At 40.2% G+C, this 11955-nt stretch overlaps 3 protein-coding genes across 3 annotated transcripts in view; 1 reads left to right on the top strand and 2 right to left on the bottom strand.

Annotated features, from left to right (window-relative positions):
* tox (thymocyte selection-associated high mobility group box) overlaps positions 1 to 11955 on the bottom strand; it is an 839643-nt gene that overhangs the window by 306737 nt on the left and 520951 nt on the right. The window lies entirely within an intron of this gene.
* Positions 541 to 4043, top strand: klhl40a (kelch-like family member 40a). Its single transcript, XM_043259330.1, has 6 exons — positions 541 to 1798; positions 2119 to 2279; positions 2720 to 2827; positions 2903 to 3088; positions 3166 to 3315; positions 3393 to 4043. Exons 1-6 carry the CDS (start codon positions 689 to 691, stop codon positions 3502 to 3504), a joined length of 1827 nt encoding a protein of 608 aa, XP_043115265.1. The 5' UTR covers positions 541 to 688; the 3' UTR covers positions 3505 to 4043.
* On the bottom strand, positions 5069 to 11308 carry zbtb47a (zinc finger and BTB domain containing 47a). The gene is made up of 6 exons (XM_043259318.1): positions 10917 to 11308; positions 8468 to 9718; positions 7269 to 7416; positions 7040 to 7155; positions 6060 to 6204; positions 5069 to 5981 (listed from the first exon to the last, which is right to left on the bottom strand). Exons 1-6 carry the CDS (start codon positions 10917 to 10919, stop codon positions 5575 to 5577), a joined length of 2070 nt encoding a protein of 689 aa, XP_043115253.1. The 5' UTR covers positions 10920 to 11308; the 3' UTR covers positions 5069 to 5574.

Genomic DNA, 11955 nt, shown 5'->3' on the forward strand with positions numbered 1-11955 from the left:
ATGATAAAATGGCAAAACAACAAAAATGCGTTCTACTGGACCTGGAACAAAAAAGCACTCCAGTGCTCATGTTGCTCAGGTTCAAGTCTAGCCTGGGACATGTCCTCTTCCCCTGTTGTAAATTCAAATGTTAGCAGTGCTTGCTAATTGATGCTAAGAGAAGTAGGAGACCATAATACCTAGTTGCTCCACTAGAGGGCTTCACTAGGTGGACTTTAATGTCCCAAAACAACAGGCAGTTCTATTTCTATTTATCTCATTTTAAAACTAGTCTTAAATGGGTGTGATTTCCATATTTTCTTTTACTTTGTAACATTCTTTTCAAATTGTTCACATTTTACTGCCATCTTGTGACTCTCTACTGTCCTTCTTCATAAGATCCACAACTTAATATTCCCAGCGAGCAACATGTCAGCTGTTGGTCTGATCTGTTTGCTGGGGAGGAAGGGAGGGACAGCTTGTATTTCAGGCCCTAAGTTTGGTTCATTTACACATTTCTATATATAGATAGACAGTCAGTAGCTGATAGCTTGTGACAGCTGAGGAGCTGAGGCCACACCGGAGCGTCACATCCTCCGCCATTTCTCTTTTAGAGTAACAGTGTTAATACAGTCAGTTCAGTTCTGCAGTGGGAGAGGACCAGGACACCCCTCCCTCCTACTGAAATATCAAATCAAACCATAACAAGATGGCCTCCATGTCAGTGGACCCAGTGACGGAGCCACGGATGTACCAGCAAACGCTCTTACAAGATGGGCTCAGTGATCTCCTGGATGCTAACAAGTTTGTGGACTGCGTTCTGAAGATCAAAGACAAAGAGTTTCCTTGTCATCGACTAGTGCTAGCTGCTAGCAGCCCTTACTTCAAAGCCATGTTCCTTTCGGACCTGGAAGAGAGCAAAAAGCGGGAGATTGTTCTAAAAGACATCGAACCTGGAGTCATGGGAATGATCCTGAGGTACATATACACCTCGGATATCAACTTGACTGAGCATAACGTCCAAGACATTTTCATGGCGGCCAACATGTACCAGATTCCATCAATCTTCAGCGTGTGTGTGTCGTATCTGCAGCAGAAGCTGGTTCTCAGTAACTGCCTGGCCATCTTTAGACTGGGACTATTGCTGGACTGTCCACGTTTGGCTATGGAGGCTCGGGACTTCATCTGTGACCGCTATGCCCTCATCATTCGGGACCAGGACTTTCATCAGTTGGGTCCCAGCGAGTTGGCGGCTATAATCACATGTGACTCTCTGAATGTAGAACGAGAAGAGTTGGTGTTTGAGTCTCTCATGGACTGGGTGGAGTACGACACGGGCGAGAGATTGAATGACCTGCCTCAACTTCTACACTGTGTACGTTTCCGTCTTATGCCGAAAAGTTACTTTAAAGAGAAAGTTGAGGGCCACAGATTGCTCAGGACAAACCAGGAGCTCAAGAAGGAGCTTCAGATTGTCAAGGATGCACAGAAAGGACTGCTACACAGGATCAAAAGGGTCAAGAAGGAAGACGAGAAGGCAGATTCTGAGGACGAGGATGAGGAGGGTTTGCTGCCAGGAATCCTAAATGACAATCCACGTTTTGGAATGTTTCAAACAGAACTTTTATTGATGATTAGCGATACAGGAGCTGTAGCATATGACGTTGGTGCAAACGAGTGCTACGTGGCGTCTTCATCCACCGAGATCCCAAAGAACCATTGCAGTCTTGTCACGAAAGAAAATCAGATCTTTGTCGCTGGAGGTCTGATGTACAACGAAGAGAACAAGGAACAGCCGTTCAGTTCATACTTTCTTCAGGTAACTCATGGTTGCTAATGTTGCTAAATATGCTTGCGTTACAAATCAATGACTCAAAGCATTATGAATCTCTGGTTCCAAAAATACATTTGTGAGAATGAACCACAGGGTCCATTTTCCTTCAGAACAGCTGTTAAAGCTTTGAAGCTCATGTGTCATGTTTTTAAGGTTACCCTACATGACATTTTCCTCACGTAATTCAAGAGAAACCTTTGAAGGGATTGTATAGGAAGACTCAAACAAATAATTATATTTGTAGGAGAAGGGAACAGTGCTTTTTTATCATTGTCCTTTAATCTGAGTTCTTCTTCATCCCACAGTTTGATCCCATGAGCTCTGGATGGTTAGGGATGCCCTCACTACCAGACCCTCGCTGTCTGTTCGGTCTGGCGGAGGCTGAGAACTCCATCTATGTGGTGGGAGGAAAAGAGCTGAAGGAGGGAGAACGTGCACTTGATTCTGTTATGATCTATGACAGACAGTGAGTACAATCATATAGCAAATGACATACACTGAACTCGTAGTAGCAGCGGCTTTCAAACTGAAGGCAGGTTGCACAATATGACAATGTTGCTGTATTCCTGCATGTCAGGAATATGAAAATGTAGTTTCTGAGTTAAGTTAAGAGTTAAATTTTTTAAACATGACACACATCTGCATACATATCTGCAACCTGGCAACCTACAACCTTTCACTGATGACATCTGGGCAGGTATAGCAACCAGAGCTTCAGCTGAATCAACCATCATTTGACTTACATTGACATGTCACAGTTCCACGTCCCATGTGATTAGTTACTTCAACACAGCCATTAGGCCAATTTTATGTCAGTATTCCCTCATATATCTCTTGCCATAACCCCTGATCAACAGGATGTTTTGTGTCATGGCTGAAAGCTGATAACTATATATTTTCACCCAGGTCATTCAAATGGGGAGAGTCAGACCCTCTTCCGTACGCAGTTTATGGACATGGAACTGTTTCACATAAAGGACTTGTCTATGTGATAGGTGGAAAAACTGAAAGCAAGTAGGTAGAGAACCTGATTTTATTCTGCTTTATGCTCAGTTGTCTTTGCTTTTTTACATGAAATGTTTTGTACAGGAAATGCCTGAGGAGAGTATGTGTCTACGATCCCTCCAAGTTTGAATGGAAGGATCTGGCATCCATGAAAACCGCCCGCTCGCTGTTCGGCACTGCTGTTCACAAAAACAAAATCTATGTGGCGACTGGAGTCACTGATAATGGCCTGACTAACAGTGTGGAGGTCTATGACATCGCCAGCAACTCGTAAGTCACACTTTTGCCGTATTTTGTCAAGACTGTTTAACACAGACAAGCTGCTCACTTGTGTGCCTCCTGCTTAGCTGGTCAGAGTTCGTCGAGTTTCCTCAGGAGAGAAGCTCTCTTAACCTCATCGAACTAGGCGGCTGCTTGTACGCCGTGGGGGGTTTTGCTATGATGCCCAACGAGACCACAGAAAAACTGGAGCCCACTGAAATGAATGACATATGGAGGTGAGTATTTATGAGTTCAAACTGGTTTAATTCGACTTGCTGGCCTCAGAGGAATACAAGTGTGATTTGCGTGACAGGTTTGAGGAGGAGGAGAACTGCTGGAATGGGATCCTGAGGGAGATCAGTTACGCTGCTGGGGCCACGGTGGTTGGAGTGAGTCTGAACACCTTGAGATTCACAAAGATGTGATCTACAGCTGCAAACGACTGACAAAATACACTTATGCCACCCTCATCTTCATAAAAGAGCAATACATATTCCACTAAATCATTTGTCACAGACTTCACTTGTTTGTGATGGATCTTAAGGCATGTTTGATAAGTGTTTGATGCTGCTGTTCCAAAAAAGACTCAGCAGATGGAGACAAACACAAGACCATCTTCTTTTTTTTTTCATAAGAATGCTTTGTTAGTCATTTTGGGTATGTTGAATAATTTGACTTATTTAAATAACCATGTACATTGATTTCTATCATTCTATTATGTTATTTTAGATGACAAACACAACTGAACATTTTACAATTATGACCAAGTACAATGTTCTTACATTCAAAAAAGAGAAATAAATGGCAGTGAATGAACAATAACCTAATATACTGTAGACAATGACCAAACTAAAAAAACAAGAACAACAAACACAACTGTCTGTGGTAAATGTCATACACTCAAATATTGTCATACACCCTCCAAAGCCACATGAAAATAAAAAAAGGTAAACGAATAGAAGGATTTTCTACCATGTATGGCGTCTTTTTTTGCTTGATATCATGACTTTGACGATGAGTTCTGGATGGAGCTTCAGAGATATTTTCATCAGGAATATTAAACAGCTAGCGCTGTGAACACAAGAACTCTGGAATGAAGAGATCTGAACACCTCGGGTTTTGGAATATTGTGCATAGAATTACACAGAAAGAAATGAAAACATTACAGCAATAAAATAAGATTGCAATACCCAATTCATAAAAATATATTGCTGTGCAAAAACATTTACAGATCTGAAACTATGAGTTTCTTGTCTACAGTGCAAAAAACGACCAGTTAAAAACAATTAAAAAAAAATTGATTTTCAATTTAGAAGATCAAATATTAGAGTCTGCATGAGACTGGATAAACACTAAAGGGTGGAGAACAGATATTTTCTTTAATAATTAGTGCTGTCAAACGATTAATCACAATTAAACGCATCCAAAATATTTTGGGTTTATAAAATATGTGTGTGTATTTTGTATATTATGCATAAAAATACAAATACAGTATATATTTTGAAAACATTTGCATGTATATTCGTGTATTTGATTTGTATAAACATATTTAATATATAAACATAACACATTTGTCTTAAATACATACATGCATGTATTTGTATATGTGTTTTATATATACATAATAAATATACACAGTACACACTCATATATTACATATAAACCATATGACAGCACCAATAATAACATATTATATAAACTAGTTATACTAGTTATATTATACTAGTTCACCTGTTGAATGTTCACCTGTTGAGTGGTTTTTCTAACCTACAAGTTCAACCTAAACACATTCAAGAATCCGAACGTCACCAAATACACACACCCTCAAGGTTTTTTAGCCATACACTACACTCATAAATTTCCATCTGCTGACAAACATACAAACTGTAGTCATTCACAAATTAGACAAAGATGGAGAATCGGTTGAATTAGATTGTTAAGGTGCTTAAGGAACAAATACAACAGAAATGACAAAACTATGACAAAATGTAAGAGTTAAACAAATGTTTATGAAACACCAACAATTCAGCGAAGTGCCAGAAACTGAATCTACTGGCTGCATATTTCCATCACCCACCTGCGTTAATCAGTCTCTGAATACGCTTATATATAATCAACCCAAACACAAATAGTGCTTACAAACAAACTCTTACATAAAGCATCTAAACCAATAAAAAGTAAACTGAAAGCTATATAAACCGAATATGCTGTTGTCTATTTATTATTCTCTTATTATACTGTACATAAAGCGTATATGTCTAACATTTAGTATTCTACATCTGGGTAATAGTTTTAGTATTATAATCAACACTTTAAGCCTAACTAGGGATTATCACAGCACGGAGGACTCCGGCAACATTTGATACGGGAACAGGAGGGATATTAGAGAGTATGACGTGAAAAAAGAAAATAAGACTAACATGAAATCTCAGACTCTTTGCTACATAAAAAGTATCTCTGCGTCACAGAAGCAGTAGTATAATACAGAGCAGTAGTTACAGGTTCCTGGAGTCTGTCCTTCCAGCGGAGTAGAGCGGAGTAAGGGAACGCAGCTGAGAATGTGACGGACCCCCGTCCACCGAGTGCAGCATAGATGATGGAAAAGAGACCACTCCGTGCAGGTGCGGGCTAATATCCCTCAGCGTTTCCATCCCGACCGGCAGTTCTTGGTTTGCAGCAGCTTGTGTTTGATTGGTTACAGCCGAGGAGTCCAGCAGAGGAGGGTTCCTGACCTGGGAACACTTCTCTCGGTGAGCTTTCAGCATATTGGAGAAGCGGAAACGCTGTCCGCACGCTTCACAGGGGTAAGGCTTCTCTCCCGTGTGCGTACGCCGGTGCCGCTTCATATTGGGACGACTCGTGAAGCTCTTCCCGCAGATCTCACAAATATACGGTTTCTCTCCTAAAAAGAAGCAGCGGACCTCTTAGACGGAGTGTATGAAGGATTTCGAGGTGCTATATATGCCTACGAGCATCTCACCTGTGTGTGTCTTCATGTGCTCATCGAAATACTGTTTCATATTGAAGTCTTTCCCACACCACTGACACATGAACTGCTTGTGTCCGATGTGGATGCTCATGTGAGAGCGCAGTTGGTACTTATATTGAAAACGCTCACTGCAGACCTAAAGGACACGGAGTGGATCGGTTTCAAACACGGCCGGCAGTCAATAATGGAAATTATAAAACTGAATGTTCTGCTCCTGGATGCTGATTGGTCAATTATGTGCTAAAAACAAAAACTTTATCGGTTGTTTAAATGGGGTAATAACAGAGGCCAGTGTTTTAGACTGATCCATAATCAGTTATTATTGTTATTATATCAGTATTTCTTATTGTTTTTGATCTATTTAGTAAAAGAAGCACTTCAACTTTTTGAAAATATTTTGTTGTGTTGCTGAGAGGAAATGAAGGGAAGTTTCTACCAATGCAAATTTTATATGCGTGTAGAAAATATAGAAAAAACATTTTTTTTCAAGATTTTAGAAATCATTAGTCTGTCAGAATCATTCAAATCAACATAATGGTATCCCTATTGTTAACTTACTGTACATCAGTGACTATATCTCACTGTAAAAGAATGACACTTAATTTGCTTAAACAGTAAAATAGCAATGTTAGCAATGTTTTTATTAAAAAACATGTTAATAAATGTTAATGTGCTTTATATGTTTTTTGTTAATGCTCTAATATAGGGACCAATTCTCACTGTTAACTAGTTGCTTATTAACATGTTTATAATTAACGTATTGGCTGTTTATTAGCACTTATAAAGCACATTTTCTGCATGACCATATTCTATCCTACCCACTAACCAAACTTCACCACATTAATAACTATTAATAAGCTGCAATTTAGGAGTTTCTTGAGGTAAATGGCATGTGTTAATAGAGAGAATTGGACCTTTTTCTTATTATGAAATCACGGTTTCTTCTACTTTATTGCTTAATTCAAGCATACCTCACACTGGAAAGGCTTCTCTCCTGAATGCTGGAGGGAATGGACCTTCAGGGACATGCTCCTTTTAAATGACTTGCCACATGTTTCACAAGTAAATGGCATCTCTTTTGTGTGGGCTAAAGACACATAGAACAAGACAGTGATTAGCTACATTAGTCACACGTTTACTGTTTAGGGTATAAGACTGGGAGTAAAGTTTAAGAGAGGAAAGGGCAGCAACACAACTCACCAACCATGTGCTTGCGTACATGAGCCATCGTGTAGAATTTCTTCTCACAGATCTCACAAGTGTACTTTTTCTCAGCATAGCCATGAACAATCTTATTGTGCTCATGGAGCGACCAGAGCTTCCTGAAAGCTTTACCACACGTTAGACACTACAAAAGGAAACAAAGAACAGTCAAAACAAATGCAATCATTTTTACTGCGTTAAGTTTTTGTGTTCGTTTATTGCACTATTTTTTTTTATCAGAATTGACCATAATCGGTATAAAAAAATGGGTCATGCTTTCAATAAGGTCCCATTTGTTATCTATATTCACAGCATTATCTAACATTAACTAACAATAAGCTATGCATTTGTTACAGTATTTATTCATCTTTGTTAACGTTATTAAAAAATCTAAACTGTTTATTGTTAGTCTGTGTTAGCTCAGGTCCATTAACTAACATTAATATTAACTTTCATTTGAATGATGTATTAGTAAACACTGGAATCAATATTAGCAAAGATTAATAAATGCTGTAGAGGTTTTCATTGTTATGTTGTTTTGTTTTGTCATAAAAATGTGAAATAGATATTTTCTGTTGAAAGTCTTTTTAAATATTAATAACCAGTGAAACCATTAAATGATTTACACACACACACTCATACAAATTAAAGGGGTGGTCTCAACAATTCTTCAGCTTTGCATCAACCTGGTGCCATTTTGGAGAGTTTCCACTGAACGTTAACAAGGCATGCTTTTCTACGGTGCTTGCATTCAGATCAAAGCATGCACATACGTTGTGATACTCTCCAAAATGGCATAGGAAATTAATTATTGAAGTTTTTGTCATGTTTGCACACAAAGAGTATTCTCTTAGCTTCAAAAAATTTTGATTGAACCACTACTTGGCCAGTGTCTTTGGTACCTTTCTGGGCAATGATCGTGTAAAGACCCTTGCTGTCTATGCAGGGTCAGAAAGCTCTCAGAATTTGTGTTGCAAAGATGAACGATGGGTATACGAGTTTGGAACGAAATGAAGGTGACGTTTCCTTTTGTTTTTTACATCCCATTTGCCTCAGAAGCAAATAAATAAATAAATAAATCCAAGACAGTGTTTCTGTATCTTTCCAAAAGAGGAAAAAATACTGAAAGATTTGCTGGACACAAAAGAAATAACTGTCTCTCTCTCTCTCTCTCTCTCTCTCGCTGCTGATCTTACCTGTATGCTCTTCTCACAGTCGGTCTGCTGATGTAGCAGCAGCTCGCTCTCCATGAGGAAGCGTTTGCCGCACTTGTCACAGATATGCATGCGGTTATGTGATACATTCATGTGCTTCTCCAGGTACCAGCGGTTGTTGAATGTCTTGGGGCACCTCACACAGGTGAAGCTCTGCAACTTCAAGCTGTCCTGGTCCAGAAGCTCCTCACTGTCCCGTCCATGAGCTGTCTCCTGCCTCTCTCTCACGCTGCTTCTCCTGGAGACCATCGCGGCAGCATCAGCGGAGGCCCGGGTTTGTCGCACTGGTCTTTCAGACACGAATGCAGGTAACGTTTGCTCTCCTTCCTCTTCACTGGTGCCTTCAAGTCTCACGTCATCATCGTCACTCTGCTCACCTTCATCTTCCTCCTCCTCCAAAGCCAGACTGTCTTTTGTCTCCTCAACGGTCTCATCGCTCCTCTTTCCTTTTCCAGGAAGCTGTTGTCCCGAGGGTGAGTGAGCTGCTGAGTTTCCCTCTAAACCTTTGGACACATTAAGCGTTTGGTTGTTCAGGTTCAACTCCACAATAATTTGCTCTCTATTAAATGAATCAAGATCTTCAGAGTCCTTTGGATTTTCCATTTCCTTCCCTTCTACTTTGCAACCGCCTAATTGCACGGGACGCCCTTCGCCAACCTGAACAGCATACGGGTTCGCTTCACTTTTCCCTCCATAAATCCTGGCACAGGTGGGGTCCTTCTCTTGCTTGATCTCCATGTGAAAGCTGGAGCTCACCGAGCTGTTGTTGCCCCAGCTCTGTTTGGCTTGGTCCACACTGGGACTGATGTCCAGCGAGCCTCTGGTAATGAGCTCACTGCAGGAAGTGGCGATGTTGCTCATCTGGAGCACCGTGGCAGCCTTGAGCACATCTTGGGCATTGCAGCTGGAGACCAGCAGCTTGGAGGTGTAGATGAAGTTGAGGATCTGCTGCAGGCCTTGAGGCTTGAGGGTCTCCAGAGAGAGCTCCACGCGCCGCAGCTCTTTGCTCGACGCAAACAGCGAGTGGAAGAAGGGGCTGTAGGCTGCTAGGACACCCTTATGGGCCTGGAAAGAAGTCTGGTGGTGCAGGAGGACGATGTCTATGTCACACAGGTCTGGCTGAAACAGACGCTGATTGTTCAACCTGTCCATTAAAAAGGTGCAGTGAAGGGCCACATCCTCAACGAGGGAGAACTCTGCAGATGGATGCTCAGCAGTTTTCTCCACTATGAGCTACAACAGAACATCAGATTGAATTGAGATGCATTTCAAATATTAGATATTGGTTTATATTAAAACAGGTTGGTATAATTGTCATTTTTAAGGAAGCAGTCAACAAATTATAAATGTACAAATTTTAATGATAAAAAAATATTTCTAGAAAACATTTTTGCTGCTGCCTTTATATGTTTATAAAATATATATATATATATATATATATATATATATATATATATATATATATATATATATATATATATATATATATATATTATCCTTTGGAAAACATTTGGACATTTTTTAAAACATATACAAAGGCATATATAATATTAGATTAGAATAGATTGATTTTTAAATATTAAACACATATTTTCTTTATAATGGCAATCTTATTATCTGATTTATATTTTATAAAAATGGTTTTATAATTAATATTATATTGCAATATTGTTATGTTATGTATTTGTACAATGGCTTTCCAGCCATAACAGTCATCCAATTATCCAGACGAGCAGGCAGTGAAGGTATGTGAAATATTTTACATTACATTATATGTTATCATTAATAACTATTATCGCCTACATGTCAAGTTATTTTTTTATTTTGTTTAATTATATTATTATATGTTCTAGTTCTACAATATATACACCAACATTATTAGAAACGAATCATTTTTATCCACTAGTCATGAGTTGAGACAGGTGCATTCTCCGAAAAAAATAAAATAAAATAAAATAAATGTCAAAAAATTGTGACTTGGGGTACAACAGCTTGTCACTGGGGCAGTACCCTCAAAAGGACAACTTTGTTCCTTCTTTACCACTACAGGTTTCATATTAGTAACATAAAAGTACTATGGAGGCACTAATATGCACACTTGATGAAGAAGATTGCCCCTTTGAAGCTTTTGTACCCCGAGAGGAACAGTTAAGCACATTCCTGCTGAGTGTAATTCAGTTAGTTAAGGGTTGTATTAAAATATGAGCGGATGTTCCGACAATAACAATCTTTACAACAGCATCTTTTTAAAAAGTAGCAGAAAGTTGTAGCAGCTCTCGACGGACGTGAAAGCGGCGCGCTATCAGCACATCTGCATCACACGCACGTCATTCTCCAGATGTGACTGATGTCTGTCAGCTTCTTCAGGCCGAGTAAACATTCACAGACATGCAGGGCAACAAAAACAGTGAGACAGCGAGGGTCTTACTACCATGGCGATTCGGTGGTCTCTGCCTCGAAGGAGTACCGTCTCCCCCTCTTTAGCATTTCAGAGCTCCGTTTTCAGGCGAACAGCTGTCATTCACGTCCACGCTGCGCTCTTCTGTGCAGACGTCTGTCCGTTTTCGCCATGTCCGCATGCAGAAGGGCTCGCACTCTCGGCCGGGGGAGTGATGATGATTGGAGGTGGAAAATCATATGGGTCGTTTTGTCTGGAGCTTTAAAGCGACAGGGACGTGATTAAATGAAGGGGGGGTGCATTTCGAAGCTTTCGGAGCCGAATTGCGGTTACAAACGACAGGATAAAAGCTTAGGTAGAACACATTTTTGGAAGCGCCCAAACGGTCTCCTTGAGCACCTGGCGCCGCCGCGCAGCGAAAGCCCGAGGCAGCGGGGGTCAGCGAGTCCACCGCGGAGTGAACCGGTTCACCGGCAGCGCGCGCTGCGGCCGCGCGGTGGCGCCGCGACACAGCTTTCCGGTGCACGCTCTCGTCGACGCCATCGTTACACTCGCAGCTGCGCCCGAGACGTTTCGTGCACTTTATAGCATCTATAAAAATATGTTAGCTTTCACGTTTTGAAATTGCTATTTGATGCGACGTTTTACTCCTAACTCTTAATATATTTTATTAACCCACTTAAAAAGGTCAGGTAAAATGTTTTTGTGAAAAAAAAACGCAATAAATGCCTTTGTTGTGATCTCGGGTTTGCTGTTAGTGCAACTGTTAGCAAGTCCCTGCAGATCAATAAAATGTAGTTTATTATACCAAAAAGGCAGAAGTGTTCGTTGCAGGCTTTTATCCAACACTTGGTGCACACGCCATCAAAAATGACTAAAAGGCTGCAAATGTGGGGGATAAAATGATATATGTTAGGAGTTAACCTTTAGTATATTTTAGGCCTATCTAGTAGAGTTTAGTATGGGGTCGAGCTGCAGAGGTCAATGTGCTCAGTGTATGTTTTAGTTAATGTCATGTTTTTAGGGTTGTGATAAAAAGAAATAAGTCCAAAAACACAGAGAAAAAAAAAAT

The sequence above is a fragment of the Puntigrus tetrazona genome, chromosome 2 (assembly GCF_018831695.1).
Source record: "Puntigrus tetrazona isolate hp1 chromosome 2, ASM1883169v1, whole genome shotgun sequence".
Classification (NCBI taxonomy): domain Eukaryota; kingdom Metazoa; phylum Chordata; class Actinopteri; order Cypriniformes; family Cyprinidae; genus Puntigrus; species Puntigrus tetrazona.

Excerpts from the sequence above, each read along its gene's own strand:
- klhl40a (XM_043259330.1), top strand. The coding sequence starts at position 689 with ATGGCCTCCATGTCAGTGGACCCAGTGACGGAGCCACGGATGTACCAG. Across the intron at positions 2,280-2,719 it reads GTTATGATCTATGACAGACA|GTCATTCAAATGGGGAGAGT; the intron begins GTGAGTACAATC and ends ATTTTCACCCAG. Across the intron at positions 3,089-3,165 it reads TATGACATCGCCAGCAACTC|CTGGTCAGAGTTCGTCGAGT; the intron begins GTAAGTCACACT and ends CCTCCTGCTTAG.
- zbtb47a (XM_043259318.1), bottom strand. Across the intron at positions 6,205-7,039 it reads AGAAGCCTTTCCAGTGTGAG|GTCTGCAGTGAGCGTTTTCA; the intron begins GTATGCTTGAAT and ends CGTGTCCTTTAG. Across the intron at positions 5,982-6,059 it reads GCACATGAAGACACACACAG|GAGAGAAACCGTATATTTGT; the intron begins GTGAGATGCTCG and ends GCTTCTTTTTAG.